The following is a 19,271-nucleotide window of genomic DNA, read 5'->3' on the forward strand; positions in this document are numbered from 1 at the left end:
TCATAACAAACGCAGTGTTTCCACAGGGCTACTATGTAGTGAGGAAAGAGAGAGAAGGGAGAGGAGGAGGTGGTGTAGCTTTGCTACTAAGAGAAGGTTGGAGTTTCAAAGAGATGGTAATTCAGAACTGTGAAGGTTTCAGTGACTACATATTAGGCACCATAGCAACTGGAGGACAGAAAATTATAATAGTAGTCATATATAACCCCCCCACCAAATGACAGAAGACCCAGACAGGAATATGATAGAAACAACTTGGCCACCATCAATATAATAGAGAGAGCAGCTTCTGTGGCTAGCAGGAACAGATCCAGACTTCTAATCATGAAGACTTCAACCATGGGAAGATAGATTGGGGGAACAGAGACCCACATGGAGGCCCAGACACATGGAGAGCTAAGCTGCTATGTGGCAACAAGAAACTTTCTAAGTCAACACGTTAAGGGACCGACAAGAATGAGAGGAGGGGATGAACCAGCCTTGCTTGATCTGATATTTACCCTAAATGAGTCGGATATAAGGGAAGCTAAGTTGGAAGCCCCCCTTGGGAATGAGTGATCATAGTGTATTGAGCTTTGAGTACCTGGTTGAGGTGGGAATTATCACCCCCAAAAAAGAACTGGGAACCAAAGGGCTGGCGTACCGAAAGGGAAACTATGAGGAAATGAATAAATTCCTATGGGATATACATTGGGACACAGAACTCGGAACCAAGTCCGTACAAGACATGATGGACTATGTCACCCAAAAATGTCAGGAGGCTGTAAGCAGGTTTGTCCCAGCCCGACAGGAAAAAACAGAGAAGCAAAGGAAGAATCCGTGGTTTAATAGGGAATGTATGAAAGCAAAGGAGCTGAACAAAAGGGCATGGAGGAACTTCCGTAATAACAGAACGCCAGAAAGTAGAGAGAGATACCAGAGAACCAGGAACGAGTATGTCAGTGTGAGAAGAGCAGCTGAGAAAAGGTATGAAAATGATATAGCTGATAAAGCAAAGACCGAACCAAAGCTACTACACAGTCACATCAGGAGGAAGACAACAGTGAAGGAACAGGTGTTGAAACTTAGGGTGGGTGAGGACAGGTACACAGAGAATGGCAAAGAGGTGTGTGAAGAACTCAACAAAAGGTTCCAGGAGGTCTTTACAATAGAACAGGGAAATGTCACGGCGCTAGAAGAGGTGGCAACAAACCAGGTGACCTTGGATAGGTTCGAAATTACAAGAGATGAGGTCAAGAAGCACCAATTGGAGCTGGATGTGAGAAAAGCTGTTGGGCCGGGTGGAATCTCGCCATGGGTATTGAAAGAGTGTGCAGGAGCACTTTGCTTACCTCTCTCCATAGTGTATAGTAGGTCACTGGAAACGGGGGACCTACCAGAAATATGGAAGACTGCTAATGTAGTACCAATATACAAAAAGGGTGAGAGACAAGAGGCACTGAACTACAGGCCAGTGTCCTTAACTTGTATACCATGCAAGGTGATGGAGAAGATTGTGAGAAAAAACCTAGTAACACATCTGGAGAGAAGAGACTTCGTGACAACCCATCAACATGGGTTCAGGGAGGGTAAATCTTGCCTTATAGGCTTGATAGAATTCTACGATCAGGTGACAAAGATTAAACAAGAAAGAGAAGGGTGGGTGGACTGCATTTTTTTGGACTGTCGGAAAGCCTTTGACACAGTACCCCATAAAAGGTTGATGCATAAGCTGGAGAAACAGGCAGGAGTAACTGGTAGGGCGCTCCAGTGGATAAGGGGGTACTTAAACAATAGGAAGCAGAGAGTTACAGTGAGGGGTGAGACCTCAGACTGGTGTGAAGTCACCAGTGGAGTCCCATAGGGCTCTGTACTTGGACCTATCCTGTTCCTGATATACGTAAATGATCTCCCAGAGGGTATAGACTCATTCCTCTCAATGTTTGCTGACGACGCCAAAATTATGAGGAGGATTAGGACAGAGGAGGACATCTTGAGGCTTCAAGAAGACCTGGACAAGCTGCAGGAATGGTCGAACAAATGGCTGTTAGAGTTTAACCCAAGCAAATGTAATGTAATGAAGATAGGGGTAGGAAGCAGGAGACCAGATACAAGGTATCACTTGGGAGATGAAATACTTCAAGAGTCAGAGAGAGAGAAAGACCTGGGGGTTGATATCATGCCAGACCTGTCCCCTGAAGCTCATATCAAGAGGATAACAGCAGCAGCATATGCCAGGTTGGCTAACATAAGAATGGCCTTTAGAAACTTGTGTAAGGAATCTTTCAGAACATTATATACCACATATGTCAGACCAATCCTGGAGTATGCGGCTCCAGCATGGAGTTCATATCTAGTCAAGCATAAGACTAAAATGGAAAAGGTTCAAAGATTTGCCACCAGACTAGTACCCGAGCTGAGAGGTATGAGCTACGAGGAGAGACTACGGGAATTAAACATCACTTCGTTGCAAGACAGAAGAGTTAGGGGGACATGATCACCACATTCAAGATCCTCAAGGGAATCGACAGCGTTGATAAAGACAGGCTGTTTAACACAAGGGGCACACGCACTAGGGGACACAGGTGGAAACTGAGAGCCCAAATGAGCCACAGAGATAATAGAAAGAACTTTTTTAGTGTCAGAGTGGTTGACAAATGGAATGCATTAGGAAGTGATGTGGTGGAGGCTGACTCCATACACAGTTTCAAGTGTAGATATGATAGAGCCCAATAGGCTCAGGAACCTGTACACCTGTTGATTGACAGTTGAGAGGCGGGACCAAAGAACCAGAGCTCAATCCCCGCAAGCACAACTAGGTGAGTACTGTTGCTCCCCCCCACACCCTCACTGTTGCTCTCCCCCCCACACCCTCACTGTTGCTCTCCCCCCCCCCACACCCTCACTGTTGCTCTCCCCCCCCCCACACCCTCACTGTTGCTCTCCCCCCCACACCCTCACTGTTGCTCTCCCCCCCCACACCCTCACTGTTGCTCTCCCCCCCACACCCTCACTGTTGCTCTCCCCCCCACACCCCTCACTGTTGCTCTCCCCCCCACACCCTCACTGTTGCTCTCCCCCCCACACCCTCACTGTTGCTCTCCCCCCCACACCCTCACTGTTGCTCTCCCCCCCCACACCCTCACTGTTGCATTCCCCCCCCACACCTTCACTGTTGCTCCCCCCCCCACACCCTCACTGTTGCTCTCCCCCCCCCACACCTTCACTGTTGCTCTCCCCACCCCCCACACCCTCACTGTTGCTCTCCTCCCCCCACACCCTCACTGTTGCTCTCCCCCCCACACCTCACTGTTGCTCTCCCCCCCCACACCTTCACTGTTGCTCTCCCCTCCACACCCTCACTGTTGCTCTCCCCCCCCCACACCCTCACTGTTGCATTCCCCCCCCACACCCTCACTGTTTGCTCTCCCCCCCCACACCTTCACTGTTGCTCTCCCCCCCCACACCCTCACTGTTGCTCTCCCCCCCCCACACCCTCACTGTTGCTCTCCCCCCCACACCCTCACTGTTGCATTCCCCCCCCCACACCCTCACTGTTGCTCTCACCCCCCACACCTTCACTGTTGCTCTCCCCCCCCCACACCTTCACTGTTGCTCTCCCCCACCCCCCACACCCTCACTGTTGCTCTCCCCACCCCCCACACCCTCACTGTTGCTCTCCCCCCCACACCCTCACTGTTGCTCTCCCCCCCACACCCTCACTGTTGCATTGCCCCCCCCCACACCCTCACTGTTGCTCTCCCCCCCCCACACCCTCATGTTTCTCCCCCCCCCCACACCCTCACTGTTGCTCTCCCCCCCCCCACACCCTCACTGTTGCTCTCCCCCCCCCACACCCTCACTGTTGCTCTCCTCCCCCCACACCCTCACTGTTGCTCTCCCCCCCACACCCTCACTGTTGCTCTCCCCCCCCCACACCCTCACTGTTGCTCTCCCCTCCACACCCTCACTGTTGCTCTCCCCCCCCCACACCTCACTGTTGCATTCCCCCCCCACACCCTCACTGTTGCTCTCCCCCCCACACCTCACTGTTGCTCTCCCCCCCACACCCTCACTGTTGCTCTCCCCCCCCCACACCCTCACTGTTGCTCTCCCCCCACACCCTCACTGTTGCATCTCCCCCCCCCACACCCTCACTGTTGCTCTCCCCCCCACACCTCACTGTTGCTCTCCCCCCCCACACCTTCACTGTTGCTCTCCCCACCCCCACACCCTTCACTGTTGCTCTCCCCACCCCCACACCCTCACTGTTGCTCTCCCCCCACACCCTCACTGTTGCTCTCCCCCCCCACACCCTCACTGTTGCATTCCCCCCCCACACCCTCACTGTTGCTCTCCCCCCCACACCCTCACTGTTGCATTCCCCCCCCCACACCCTCACTGTTGCATCTCCCCCCCCACACCCTCACTGTTGCTCTCCCCCCCCACACCCTCACTGTTGCATTCCCCCCACACCCTCACTGTTGGTCTCCCCCCCACACCCTCACTGTTGCTCTCCCCCCCCACACCCTCACTGTTGCATTCCCCCCACACCCTCACTGTTGCATTCCCCCCCCCACACCCTCACTGTTGCTCTCCCCCCCACACCCTCACTGTTGCATTCCCCCCCCACACCCTCACTGTTGGTCTCCCCCCCCACACCCCTCACTGTTGCTCTCCCCCCCCCACACCCTCACTGTTGCTCTCCCCCCCCACACCCTCACTGTTGCTCTCCCCCCCACACCCTCACTGTTGGCTCTCCCCCCCACACCCTCACTGTTGCTCTCCCCCCCCACACCCTCACTGTTGCTCTCCCCCCCCACACCCTCACTGTTGCTCTCCCCCCCACACCCTCACTGTTGCTCTCCCCCCCACACCCTCACTGTTGCTCTCCCCCCCCACACCCTCACTGTTGCTCTCCCCCCCACACCCTCACTGTTGCTCTCCCCCCCACACCCTCACTGTTGCTCTCCCCCCACACCCTCACTGTTGCTCTCCCCCCCACACCCTCACTGTAGCTCTCCCCCCCCACACCCTCACTGTAGCTCTCCCCCCCACACCCTCACTGTTGCTCTCCCCCCCACACCCTCACTGTAGCTCTCCCCCCCCACACCCTCACTGTTTGCTCTCCCCCCCACACCCTCACTGTAGCTCTCCCCCCCACACCCTCACTGTTGCTCTCCCCCCCCCACACCCTCACTGTTGCTCCCCCCCCACACCCTCACTGTTGCTCTCCCCCCCCCACACCCCTCACTGTTGCTCTCCCCCCCACACCCTCACTGTTGCTCTCCCCCCCCCACACCCTCACTGTTGCTCTCCCCCCCCCACACCCTCACTGTTGCTCTCCCCCCCCACACCCTCACTGTTGCTCTCCCCCCCCACACCCTCACTGTTGCTCTCCCCCCCACACCCCTTACTGTTGCTCTCCCCCCCACACCCTCACTGTTGCTCTCCCCCCCACACCCTCACTGTTGCTCTCCCCCCCACACCCTCACTGTTACTCTCCCCCCCACACCCTCACTGTTGCTCTCCCCCCCACACCCTCACTGTTGCTCTCCCCCCCCCACACACCCTCACTGTTGCTCTCCCCCCCCCACACCCTCACTGTTGCTCTCCCCCCCCACACCCTCACTGTTGCTCTCCCCCCCACACCCTCACTGTTGCATTCCCCCCCCACACCCTCACTGTGGCTCTCCCCCCCACACCTTCACTGTTGCTCCCCCCCCACACCCTCACTGTTGCTCTCCCCCCCCCCACACCTTCACTGTTGCTCTCCCCACCCCCCACACCCTCACTGTTGCTCTCCTCCCCCCACACCCTCACTGTTGCTCTCCCCCCACACCCTCACTGTAGCTCTCCCCCCCCCACACCCTCACTGTAGCTCTCCCCCCCACACCCTCACTGTTGCTCTCCCCCCCACACCCTCACTGTAGCTCTCCCCCCCCCACACCCTCACTGTTGCTCTCCCCCCCACACCCTCACTGTTGCTCTCCCCCCCACACCCTCACTGTAGCTCTCCCCCCCACACCCTCACTGTTGCTCTCCCCCCCACACCCTCACTGTAGCTCTCCCCCCCACACCCTCACTGTTGCTCTCCCCCCCCCACACCCTCACTGTTGCTCCCCCCCCACACCCTCACTGTTGCTCTCCCCCCCACACCCCTCACTGTTGCTCTCCCCCCCACACCCTCACTGTAGCTCTCCCCCCCACACCCTCACTGTTGCTCTCCTCCCCCCACCCTCACTATTGCTCTCCCCATCCACACCCTCACTGTTGCTCTCCCCCCCCCCCACCCTCACTGTTGCTCTCCCCCCCCACACACCCTCACTGTTGCTCTCCCCCCCCACACCCTCACTGTTGCTCTCCCCCCCACACACCCTCACTGTTGCTCTCCCCCCCCCACCCTCACTGTTGCTCTCCACCCCCCCCCCCCACACACCCTCACTGTTGCTCTCCCCATCCACACCTAGTTTTAGATCTGGTCTGCATGGCATGGGTAGGTCGAACATGTCCGCTCATCAACTGTAACAGGATCGCTTTCTTCTTTTATGGCCTCATCCTTATCGTGATCATCTAGATCTACATGGGCAAGTGTAATTTTTCTTTAGAGTGGAATAGTTTTAATGTATTTACATGTGCCAACTTCTGTTCCCCCCTTTCATAAATATGGGTGATTAGGTCGTTTACTGAGCCAGTCTTCCGAATCACCTGTTAGGTCCTTTCCACCTGTCCCGCAAGGCTCTATTCTGGCCTCGTGGGTTAGTCTCAGACAACAATAACTTAGTGGAGCCTTCCTGTATAATTAGACATTCTCTCTACTTCCTTTTTCTGGAAAACGTGTTGCTCGTGAACCTTCATTTTCCCTATCTTTTTCATAAATACATCTGTCATTTACACATTCTTACTCTGTACTTCCTTTAATTGAGCACCTGGTGTTCACGCTCCTATGTTCTTCAATTCCGCGAAGACCTCTTATCTGTGGCCAGTTTTGAGAGTATTCTACAATCGCAGCCTCACTGGTTGCCTCAATGAAGTTATTTGTATTTATGGCATGTAGGTTCACAGTTATCACAGCTTGGATGATCCAATACTTCCTGCAGGAGCTTTTCAAATTCCATCTTGAATATTTTAACTTCCAACTTTCTTTACTTGTTCCAAATATTTTGTTACATTCATATTTGCCAATTTTTCTGCTAATAGATGTGTCTTTTTTTATAGGAGGTTAAGTTTCAAGAAAAGTTGACCAAGGCTGAACTAAAAGTCAGAAGAAAAGAGATCATGGAACTAGAGGGAAAGCTTCACCATCCTATTAAAGATTTCAGTAAGTTTAATTATTTTTATTATTTGCATTTTCTCATACAACTTGGTTTACAATATTTAACCCTTCCTGGGCACAAATCATGTCAACATGACATTTTACATTTTGCTTGGTAACAAATCTAACAGTCAAATTAATCCAAGAATTAACAGTACCCAAATTGTGAGCAGAGTAGATGGGAAATCCTTTGGTGTTCACATCGACAACAAACTAAATTTCCATTGCCATATACAAAATATTACTAAAAAGGTTTCCAAAACAGTAGGCATTTTCTTCAAAGTCAGATAGTAAGTTCCTCGCCCTGCCCTAGTTCCTCTGTATTGTTCACTCATCAAATTCAAATTCAAAATTCAAATGTTTATTCAGGTGAAGTACATAAATACAAGGTGTGATACAAATATGGATGAATTTATAGATAGAGCTAGTACATACAATGCCTAAAGCCACTATTACACAAAGCGTTTCGGGCAGAGGTTATCGCTATCTCACCTATGGTATCTGTGCCTGGGGATCCACTCTTAATTACCTCCGACCCCTAATAGCTCAACAAAAATCAACAATTAGAACAATCACAAATTGCTGTCCCAGACTGGAATCTGAGGCAGACTGAACTCTGCTCTCTTACTGAGACCTTTGAACATGTTAACTATCAAGTCTCTGCACATACTCTCAAGTGTTCTCTATCTAAAACTCTGAACTGCAATGCCAATCCTGACCCTTGGTGGTTCCTAGAGATTGTAATGTAACTCAAGGACACCATATGAGAAACAAGCTTTTTTTTATATTCGAAGAGTGAGACTTGACCGAAGCAGAAATGCAATGCAAATCAATGGTCCAAATGATCTCCCAAATTATTAAACGCTGCAGTCTCCCAACCAAAGTGTTAAGAGACACTAAGAAATGTCAACCCATCCTCCTGTTTAGATAGTAGTCTTTGTAACAATGTGCACCATAGTACAAACATTGATGTACTAGGCAATTAGATAGTAGAATTTGGTACTATTCATTTTATAGCCTGAAAAATGAAGGTAAAAAAACTGAAATATTCCTAGGCCTAGTATAGCACACACCTACAACAACATAGAGCGCATAAATGTGTCTAGAGGCGAAGTGGAAAACATGTTCAAGAAGCTAAGTAAGAACAAATCAGTTGACTCAGATGGAGTTTCACCATGGGTTCTGACCGAATGTGCATCTGAGCTCAGCATTCCACTTCACCTGAATTTTCAGACATCCCTGTGTACAGGAGTCGTAGCAGATGTGTGGAAAAAGGCTAACAGTTCCAATCTACAAAAGTGGCAGAGAAGACCCCCCCCCCCCTCAATTATAGACCTGTTGTTACGAACCCGGATCCAGCGTCCGAGCACGGAGCAGTGACGACCGCGCCATCTGTGGGTCAGGTCCCGAAACCCCCACCAAATGGACGACGACACCTGGTGAGGACAAAGGTGTACTGGCCACAAGGGCCAGTTTCCAGTCCGGTTCAGCTCACAACACCGCCGCTGCTGACCTCTGGTGAGGTGGTGCTCAGACTACAACGCCATCTATGGAGTGGATATGTCGGGCGTTTGTGTCTGAGCCTGTAAGTGAGGTGTTTTAGTGTCCCTGTTATTGATGACGTGTCTGCTTACAGAGTCGACCTGGGACTGCTGTGATGGAAGTTGAGTCAGTCTACCCAAGGCAGCCGTCTCCATACCTTGTGCTTTGCTGCAGCAGCTGTGAAGTCGTCCCCCGGAAGAACACTGTGGTGTTACCCTGCCAGTGGAGTGGCAGTAGAAGGATTACCCGGGACCGACTGCTGGAGACGTTTATCCACTGGGGTATTGAGGACAGGAGAGTGATTTGTGGTATCACACGAGGCTCCTGTCTAGGGCGTTACCCTTATATCGTTCGTGGAGTGGCCTGACCAGCCTTGCTGATCCGGAACCTGCCAGCAGACCCGCTGGACGTGTGGTTGACGGCCTCCACGGCGGTGCCCCCAGTGGACCTGTGTTTTGGCTGACCTGTGGCCAGGGTAGGCTCAACTTCTCAGAAGAATTCGTCAAGAGACCACGAGGATCAAGAGCACCGAGGACTCAGCACCGAGAGTCTGCATCCAGAGTCTTCAGCAGAAGACAATTGTGTATTTCCCCTGTACAGTGTTAATACCCCTCCCCCTGTGCACTCTTTTATATATTATTTATTTGGTGATGGTAAATTATAGTCTTAAGTTCTTAACTTTCTTTCCCTTCCCCCTTTAAGTTTCTTGCGTCACGGATCACATCCCTTGAAAGACTACTGGCTTGGGGTCGGATACAACTTCCTCTAACAACATCAGAGTAAGAACCCCGTTGCGTCCCGAGAGGGCCGTAACACCTGTATCACACACAGATCACACTAACGTGATGCATCAAATGAACAAATCCACAAGGGCCGTGACGAGGATTCGAACCTTTGTCCGGGAGCAGGTTCGGCAGTGTCTGGGATGCTCCCGGACGCAGGTTCGAATCCTCGTCACGGCACTTGTGGATTTGTTTATTAGACCTGTATTGTTGACTAGTGAAATAGTCAGTATATTAGAAAAAATAATTAATACTAAGTGGGTAGAATACCTGGAGACAAGCGATATAATATCAAACCGTCAGTATGATTTTTGATCTGGAAAATTCTGTGTAACAAATTTACTCGGTTTCTATGATCGAGCCACAGAGATTTTGCAGGAAAGAGATGGTTGGGTTGACTGAATCTATCTGGACCTAAAAAAGTCTTTTGACAGAGTTCCACATAAGAGGTTGTTCTGGAAAGTGGAAGACATTGGAGGGGTGACATTGAAGAAAAATTTTCTGACTGATATAAAAAGGAGGGCAGTAATAAGAGGAAGTGTATTGGATTGGAGACATCTCCCAAGTGGAGTACCACTGGGTTCAGTTATTGCACCGGTGATGTTCATTGTCTACATAAATGATCTGCCAGATGGAATACAGAATTATATGAACATGTTTGCTGATAATGCTAAGATAATAGGGAAGATAAGTAACTTAGATGATTGTCATACCCTTCAAGAAGACCTGGACAGAATAAGTATATGGAGCACCACTTGGCAAATTGAATGTAATATAAATAAATGCCATGTTATGGAATGTGGAATAGGAGAACATAGACCCCACACAACCTATAAATTATGTGATAACTCTTAAGAGAAGTATGATTGCCCTGCCTATTGGCATTTTCAGGGTCTTGTGGTGTCCCTTCTCTGGAGTCTCGCTTCGGAACCCTAGTCTCCGATCTACTGGCGAGCTCGCTTGCGTTGGGGGGTTGATTAGGTTCTGCCTCGAGTCCCTTACCTTTGGCTGGTGGTCAGGTGGCTTCGTTGCTGATGTCCCACCTGCATTCTTCTTCTTGACGGCAGTATGGTTTTTTTTGGCGGTCCTTCCTTTTCCTTATGTCCCTTCTTAGGTGGCTGCGTTTGTTGGCGTCGGCTTTTTTTTTTCTGGTGGAGGTTCGGGGCCATCATCTTGTTGCATACTGTCGCCTCGTTTCGTGTGGTGCTGGTAGAGCCACTTCAGCTTGCTTTCGGTCTTGGTGTTACATATGCGCTGTTTCGTAAGCTGTCTCGTGCGTTTTCACCTCCGGCCTGCTCTTGCGCTGCCTGAACCGTCCTGGTCTTTGGACAGTGTGATCTTTCTTCTTCTCCTCGATTTGTTGTGGCCCCTTCGGTTCGGGTTTGTTTCTCGAAGGCTCTTTCTCCTGTTGGCATTTGCCTCTAGGGGTTGGGTCGGTGAGCTTCCTGCTCTCCTTCGGTGCAGGGGTTTCTGCTCCTTCGGTCGTGGCGATAGGTTTGTTCGGTTGCAGCCGTCTCCCTCTTTTCTGCCACAGAATGAGACTGCTGCTTTCTGGAGGGGTCCTTGGTTGTTGGTGCTTGGTTGGTTGGGCCAGGGGTGCATCTTGTTTTGTGTCCGGTTGCAGCCCTCCACTGTTATTTGTACTCCATGGCTTCTGTGTCTGGGACGCGCTTTGGGTTGATCCGGTTTCCTTCTTTCCTGTTTGCGGGTGAGGGTCTCCCAGGTCGTCTGCCGTGTTGTTGAGGCTAGCCAGCCTGCGTTCTATCCCCATGCCCATGACGTTCGTAGATTTGCTGCTCTTGCTGCCATCTTGGCAGCATGTCCTGGCTGACATTTGGGCACAGGGCTTTTGGGGGTCGTACAGGGCCCTGGCTGCTTCATATCTCATGGTCGTTCCCGCTCCAATTCGGGCCTGTGTCGCCTTGGGTTGGCGGTTGCAGCCAGTTGTCTCGACTTTGAGTTGGGGAGTGTGCGGCGACGGCCACCCGGGTACGTCCCTCTTATTTCCTCTGTGGGTAGTTAGCTCCGGGGTGCGGTCGCCACCCGGGTACGTCCCTCTTATTTCCTCTGTGGGTAGTTAGCTCCGGGGTGCGGTCGCCACCCGGGTACGTCCCTCTTATTTCCTCTGTGGGTAGTTAGCTCCAGGGAGCCGAAGGGGCTCCCCCTGGGAAACCACTGTTGAATGTAATGAAACACCATTTTCTGTATCGGACCTGGAGGCTCCCCGGCATTTCTCCTTCCCTCCGGTTGGCGTATTTTTTTTTTGTGTGTATTTTGACATCCAGCCTCAGAACTGATGATGGATAGCCGGCATGGTAGGTCTGGGGCTGCCCCTTCCCCCTCCTGGGGAGGGGGGAGCTGCGCGGACAGCGGCGCGGCATCGTGTGACGTCATGATCGTTTACTCGTTTCTTTAAGGGGAGTTCTATCCACTTGTTCAGCCTGTGGTAGCAATTTTCACCAGAATAGGGTTTTGTTTTGGTATGCTTACCTTTCTGGGTGCCTGACCCGGTCAATGGCAGAGATAGAATGCCACACGAGGGTTTCTATAGGCCATTGCTCCTCTTGCCTCTCTGTGGGGGCCAGGTTCTGGCTTGTGGTCCTCAGTAGGCCCATAGAACTCCATACACATAACTGATGCCAAAGTCTGACATTAGCTTATCAGCCTGAATAAGCTCCGGGGAGCCTCTGGGTCTCGCCCAGAAAATGGCGTTTCATTACATTCAATCCTGGTTTTTTGCCCTTGCTGTTTGCGGACTCTGAGGTCGAGCAGTATATGCAGGTGGCTTCTTCTAGCTGTCGTCCAATGTCAGATTTGTTGGTTCTCCGGGGATCCCAGATGAGTTCCTCCCAGAAGGGTTGTGCCAGGGTCAGGGTTCAGTTCGTCGGGGTAGGCAACAGGTACCAGTTTCGGAGCTGGCACCTCCTTCAGCTTTGTGCACAGGTCGGGTTCTCGTAAGGGGCATTGACCCTTTCGCAGTTCGCCCCATTGACTGGGCGATGGGGGGGAGGAGGCTTGCTCTGATTGCTTACGCCTGGTGTCACGATTTGTGGGCTTTTTAGGTCATTTCTCACGGCCTGTGGTGGCTTTGGGTGGCTCCTCCTCCTTTGGGGGGTTTGGGGTTGGCGTGGCAGGCCTCTTCTCCTGTGCTCTGTCGAGTCGTCTCAGAGTGGGTGCTCTTGGGCGTGGTCGAAACAATGACATCTCTTAGGTGGGTTTCCCGCCTGCTTCCAGTTCCAAAACGGGACTGTGCGAACCTCCAGTTCATTCTGGACTTGTCCCTTCTGAACCCCTGGGTTTCTTGCCCCACCTTTTGGGTGACTACTGTCCCAGGTCTGGCTTCTGTTGGAGCTGGGAGCTTGGATAGTGTCCCTGGACTTCAACGACACGTATTGGCACATCCTGATTCATCCTGGGTTCAGGACCTGGCTTGGTTTTGTTCTGGGGCGTCAGAGCTACCACTTTTGTTGTCTCCCGTTCAAGTTGAACCTGGCACCTCACGTGTTCAAATGCCTTACCAGGGTTTTGGTGGCCCGTCTGCGTCGTTTAGGTGTTCAGGTGTTAGCTTACCTCGATGACTCACTGGTCTGTGCTCCCAGTCGGTCCTTGTGTCTGCCCACCAGGGGTTTGGTGCTTTTTCAGCTAGCCAGGTTCGGGTTCTCTGATGAACTGTCGAAAGTCCCATCTGGTCCCCTTCCAGGTTCGGAACTGGCTGGGTCTTGTGTGGGACTCTCGGACTGTTTCCTTCTCTCTCCCTTCAGAGTCCCTCCTTTGGCTCCGGTCCCCACATGTCCTTGTTTGTGGGGGGCTCCCGATTCACCTGGCAGTTGCTCGAGGGTCTGTGTGGGAGCCTGAACTTTATGATGGTCCACCTATTGGGTCAGATTTGGCTTCGTCGGCTGTTCTCGTGCCTTTGGGAAATTCCTTCCGACTCTCTCGCAATCACCAGCTGTGTCGCCAGCTTCCTCTTCGGATTTTTCGGGGTTCAATGTCTTGGCGCCTACCCGAGCCCTCGCTCGATGTGTTCACAGACGCGTCGTCTCTCGGCTGGGGGCTTTGTGACCAGTGCTCACCAGGCCGGCCAGGGGTGGCGGGGTCCGTCCTTCCGTTGGGCCCACAGCACATTTCGGGAGTTCGCAGCGGTGTGGTTTTTGCTTAGGAGGGTTCGGGTCACCCGCGGATTGATGATCCGGCTGCATTAGGACTGCTCCCTGGTGGTTCATTGCCTGAAGCGAGGGGAAGGGGGGCTTTCAATGCAGTCCTTGGCTCTTTGGGGCTGGTCGCTTCGGATGACTCGTCTTCTGAGTTCTCGGGGTTTTGGCTTTCTTGGCTGTTCATGTCTGGGGGTGTCCAACGTCCTGGCGGACGGCCTGTCCCTGTTCATTCCCCTGTCCACGGAGTGAACAGTCAATGCCGATTCATTCAGTTGGCTCTGTCAGTCGTTAGGGCGCACGGAGGTGGACCTCTTCGTGTCGGTATGGTCGAGGTGTCTTCCGGTATATGCGGCGCCCGTCCCGGAAAGCGAGGTCATCGGGATCGATGCCTTCCAGCAGAACAGGTCGAGGTAGGGGTTCCTGTACCTCTTCCTTCCCCGGTTCATCTGTTGCTCCAGGTCCTAACTCACTTGGAGACTTCCCATGGGTGAGTAGTTTTCTTGGCCCCATGGTGGCCGGTCCAGCCTTGGTTTCGGGCACTGCTTGCTTGGTGTCCGAACCCGGAGGTTTTCCGGTGGTTCCGCCTCTTTCAATAAATCGGTCTGGTCCGTTACAAGACTGGTTCGCTCTTCTCCCCAAGTCTTCACATTTGGTCTTTTTGACTCGAGTCTATCACATCTGTATGGTGATAGGGTTACTTCTTTGGTGGTGTCCCACCTGCGGGCTTCGTCTCGTCAGCAGTATGAAGTTTCTTGGCGGTTCTTCTGTTTCTTTTTCTCTCAACGTCACTGTACTTCACTTTCTGTTAAGGTGGTTTTATCCATTCTCCTGTGGCTGTTTCAGGTCATCTTATGCTGAATACTGTGGCCTTGTATAGTGCGGCGCTGGCCGAGCCACTGCAGCTTGCTCTCAGTACTATGTTACTTCACCATTTCGCAAGGTGTCTCATGAGTTGTTTCACCTGTGGCCTGCTCATGTACCACCTGAGCAGTCCTGGTCTTTGGACAGAGTGCTTTCGTATCTGTCTTCGCCTCAGTTTGTTGTGGCCCCTTTGGTTCAGGATTGTCTGTCGTGTGACATCATGCTCATTTTTTGGATTGTTTTTCCAATTTTTTTTTCCCATAGGCCTCTGGGGGTCAGGTTGGGGAGCTTCATGCTCTCCTCCGGCATAGGGGTTTCTGCTCTTCTTATCATGGTGACCGCCTCCCGAGTAAGTCCCTCTAGTTTTCGTCTTTGGTGAAGTAGCTCCAGAGAGCCGAAGGGGCTCTTCCCAGAAAACCAGCGTTGAATGTAATGGAACCCCATTTTCTGGGCGAGACCCGGGGGCTTCCCGGCAACCCTCCCTTCCTCCCTCCCTTCCTGCGGTCTGTGTTTTTTCCACATGTTTTTGACATCCAGCCTCAGAAGTGCAAGGTGGATCACTGGCGTGGGGGTCTGGGCTTCCCCTCCCGGGAAGGGGGGAGCTGCACAGACATGTGGCGCGGCTCGTGTGACATCATGCTCATTTTCTCGTTTTCATTTGGGGAGTTCTGTCCACTCGTTGGTCTATTTTAGTCATTTTAACTAGAATAGGGGTTTGTTTTGAGGTGCTTAACTCTGGGTGCCTGTCCAGGTCAGTGGCAGATAAAGAATGCTCCAGATCCCATGTGCATTCCTATAGGCCATTGCTCGTCATGCCTCTCTGAGGGGGAGGCCAGGTTCTGGCTCATGGTCCCCGGTAGGCCTAGAACTCCATTCTCACTGACTGATGCCAAAGTCTAATGATATACATATCAGCCCGGATAGCTCTGGGGAGCCTCTGGGTTTTTGAGGACTTTAATGGACCTGGAAGATCTTAGTGAATGGACATATGTTACAATTAGTTAAATTAGGAATTATCCCTCAGAATTTTACTTCAATAACATTTCTTCACCTCACTAGGACCAGTTTATAATAATTTGAATTTTTTGTATTTTTTAATATAGAAAGAACAAATTATTCCTTTATATTATGCATTTCAGAATATCGACTTAATTTTAGGTATAGAGTTAGGGAATAATGTATTTGTAACAATATTCGGGGACGAGTATTATCCATTCTGTTAATAACTATATTATATTTGTTCATATTTTTATTAGGAACAGGTTGACAGTTTTCCACAACTTTTTAAATTAATATATGTATTTACAGGTAGCCACCTTCCCTTAGAACTACAGTGTGGTTCATCACTAAGCAGCCTGTGTGAAGATGTAGCAGATGTTTCCTTGCATTCCAAGTCAAGGTAAGGTCATATGGCTTCAATTTGATAGTCATTGTTTTTTTTTTATATGTCATTATGCTCATATTACATACATTATCATTATCCTGTTTGCCACTGTTGAAGACCCAATTCATGGATTACATGGGGTTACCATATTTCAGGTAAGGATTTTACCCCTTCTCACAAAAATGTGGCTACTATAATGGACATCCCAGCCCCTACATCAGTGGGGAAGTATAGTCTTTCTTGGGGATGGTAACTTATTTATGCAATTTTAAGAATTTTTGAACAAAATTAGCTCCCTTGTATGAATTGTTTAAAAAATCTAGCGTTGAATGTAATGAAACACCATTTTCTGGGCAAGTCCCAGAGGCTCCCTGGAGCTATCCAGGCTGATATGTTTATCCCTAAACTTTGGCATCGGTGTGAATGGAGTTCTAGGCCTACCGGGGACCATGGTCAGAACCTGGCCCCCTCAGAGAAGCACGAGGAGCAATGCCCTATAGAGATACACATGGGATTTGGAGAATTCTATATCTGCCATCAACCGGGATAGGCACCCAGAAAGGTAAGCGCCTCAAAACAAATCCCCATTCTGGTTAAAACGACGAAGATAGACTAACTAGTGGACAGAACCCCCCAAATGAAAATGAGCAAACAAGCACGACATCATACGAGCCGCGTCCCATGCCTGCGCAGCTCCCCCCCTCCCCGGAAGGAGGAGGTGGAAGCCCCGGACCCCACATCGGCGATCTGCCCACCAGTACTGAGGCTGGATGTCAAAAACATGCGAAAAAAACGCTGACAGAAGGGAGGGAGGGTTGCCAGGAAGTCTTCAGGACTCGCCCAGAAAATGGCATTTCATTACATTCAATGCTGGTTTTCTGGGGTAAGCCCCCTTCACTAAAGACGAAAACAGAGGAACTAACCCGGGAGGTGGTCGGTGGGAGCAGCAGCGCACAGCAGTGCTGTGTGCTGCTCCTGCATGCCATTGCTCACTCTCTAAGGGCATGCAGGCTCTCGCAGTCGGCATGTTTGTTTATGTTTGTTTGTTTGAGATATATACAAGAGTTGTTACATTCTTGTTCAGCCACTAGTACGCGTAGCGTTTTGGGCAGGTCCCTGGAATACGATCCCCGCCGCGAAGAATCGTTGTTACAACCAAGTACACATTTTTTACTGTTGCGTTAAACAGAGGCTACAGTTAAGGATTTGCGCCCAGTAAATCCTCCCCGGCCAGGATACGAACCCATGACATAGCGCTCGCGGAACGCCAGGCGAGTGTCTTACCACTACACCACGGAGACTGTGCATGGATGCTGATGATTTTTTTTTCAAAAGTGCATCTGTTTACAGGAGTCCTGAGGAATAGGGTGTGAACCCTGTATACCTGCAGGAGTTTTGAATCGCTCCCTATACATAAAAATGCCATATGGCACTGTGCCCCCCCAATTGGGTGCCTCAAGGCGCTTTGTGCAGTGCAGTGGTTAATTAAGCAGGAATTGGTAAATTCTGTGCTCACTAATTTTATGGGCAAATGCCCTTTAAAACTAGGAGTAGATGCTTTCCAGTGGGAGGGACTGTGTTTTGTTACATGAAATAGATGGTCAGGAAAAGGCCGTCTTAATTTTGTACCTGGATGGGGTTCTGGGATGTTGTCTACTCCCCAAGCCTGGTCCAGGGCAAGGTTTGACTTTAGAGCTTGGTCCAAAAGATTGTTGTTAGGAGCAGCCTACAAGCCCACAGATCCAACACAGCCTGATTGGTCCGGCACTTCCTGAAGAAAACTATTCAGTTTTCTCTTGAAGATGTCTGCGTTTGTTTCCAGCAATATTTTGCTAGCTAGAGTGAAACAAAACAGACAACAACAAGGTAAATCTAAACAAAATTTCTAACCCTCTTATTCTGAAAGCCCGAGAAAATACTGAACTAAATAAAGTACATCTTTGGCTAACTGCTAACAAACTCTCAAACTCACCCTTAACATTGACAAAACCTTCTGTACAGTGCATCCTCACTCTAACGAGTTCCCGGATGGTCCGAACGAATTGCATTCAATTCTAAATGTTCATTGGAACAAATGTGCGATTAAGTGAGGATTATTCGTCCAAGCGGTCACAGAGACTGAGTCAGAATTATTTTATCCATGTTAGAAGTTTACCTGTCACCCCTCCAATATTTTCCAGTTTCCGGAACAAACTTATGTGGAACTCTATCTCAAGCCTTTTTTAGGTCCAGATAGATGCAGTCAACCCAACCATCTCTTTCCTGTAAAGTCTCTGTGGCTCGTTGATAGAAACTCAGTAAATTCGGTACACGGGACCTTCCAGATCGAAAACCATACTGTCTGTCTGATATTATATCATTTCTCTCCACATGTTCTACACATTTAGTTATTATTACTTTTTCCAATATTTTGACTATTACACTTGTCAATGATACAGGTCTATAATTGAGGGGTCTTCTCTGCCGCCACTTTTGTAGATTGGAACTATGTTAGCCTTTTTTCCACATATCTGCTACAACTCCTGTATACAGGGATGTCTGAAAAATCAGCTGAAGTGGAATGCTGAGCTCAGGGTGCACGTTCTCTCAGAACTCATAGTGAAACTCCATCTGGGCCAACTGCTTTGTTCATACTTAGCTCCAAGAGCATTTGTTTCACTTCGTCTCTAGACACCTCTTTGTGCTCTATGCTGTTCTCTGGAATTCTTATTTTGTCTGGTTCTCTGAAGATCTCATTTTTTACAAACACACGTTGGAACTTTTTGTTTAATGTTTCACACATTTCCTTTTCATTTTCTGTGTATCTGTTCCCCGTTTTCAACCTCTGAATATTATCCTTTACCTGCAGCTTGCTTATTAATGAATTTATAGAAGAGACCTGGATCTGATTTATATTTGTCTGCTATACTCTTCTCAAAGTTCTTCTCTGCCTCTCTGCCTATTGAAGTGTAGTTGTTTCTTGAATCTTTGTATCGTTGGTATGTTTTGGGGGTTTGATCTCTTTCTATAATGATTCCATGCTTGTGTCTTTTGATTTCTGGCCCTCTCGCAATTTTTGTCGAACCAACCCTGTTTCCTAGGTCTGCATGTCTGTTTGGGTATGAATGTTTATATTTTGCCAAATTTGGCATACATCTCATTTACTGACTTGCCTAGCAACAAGTCTGTCCAATTACACCCATGAAAAAAATCTCTAAGTTCCCCATAGTGTCCTCTCTTGAAATAGTTTAACAACAGTTTCACTGTCCCCATTC

General features: G+C 50.2%; 1 protein-coding gene across 1 annotated transcript in view; it reads left to right on the top strand.

Moving 5' to 3' along the window:
* LOC138349638 (uncharacterized) overlaps nt 1–19,271 on the top strand; it is an 80,029-nt gene that overhangs the window by 10,044 nt on the left and 50,714 nt on the right. Inside the window, exons 4-5 of the mRNA XM_069332002.1 lie at nt 7,198–7,300; nt 15,942–16,032. Of these exons, the coding sequence (XP_069188103.1) occupies nt 7,198–7,300; nt 15,942–16,032 (194 nt within the window). The remainder of the gene's footprint in view (nt 1–7,197; nt 7,301–15,941; nt 16,033–19,271) is intronic.

The sequence above is a fragment of the Procambarus clarkii genome, chromosome 3, assembly GCF_040958095.1.
Source record: "Procambarus clarkii isolate CNS0578487 chromosome 3, FALCON_Pclarkii_2.0, whole genome shotgun sequence".
NCBI lineage: Eukaryota > Metazoa > Arthropoda > Malacostraca > Decapoda > Cambaridae > Procambarus > Procambarus clarkii.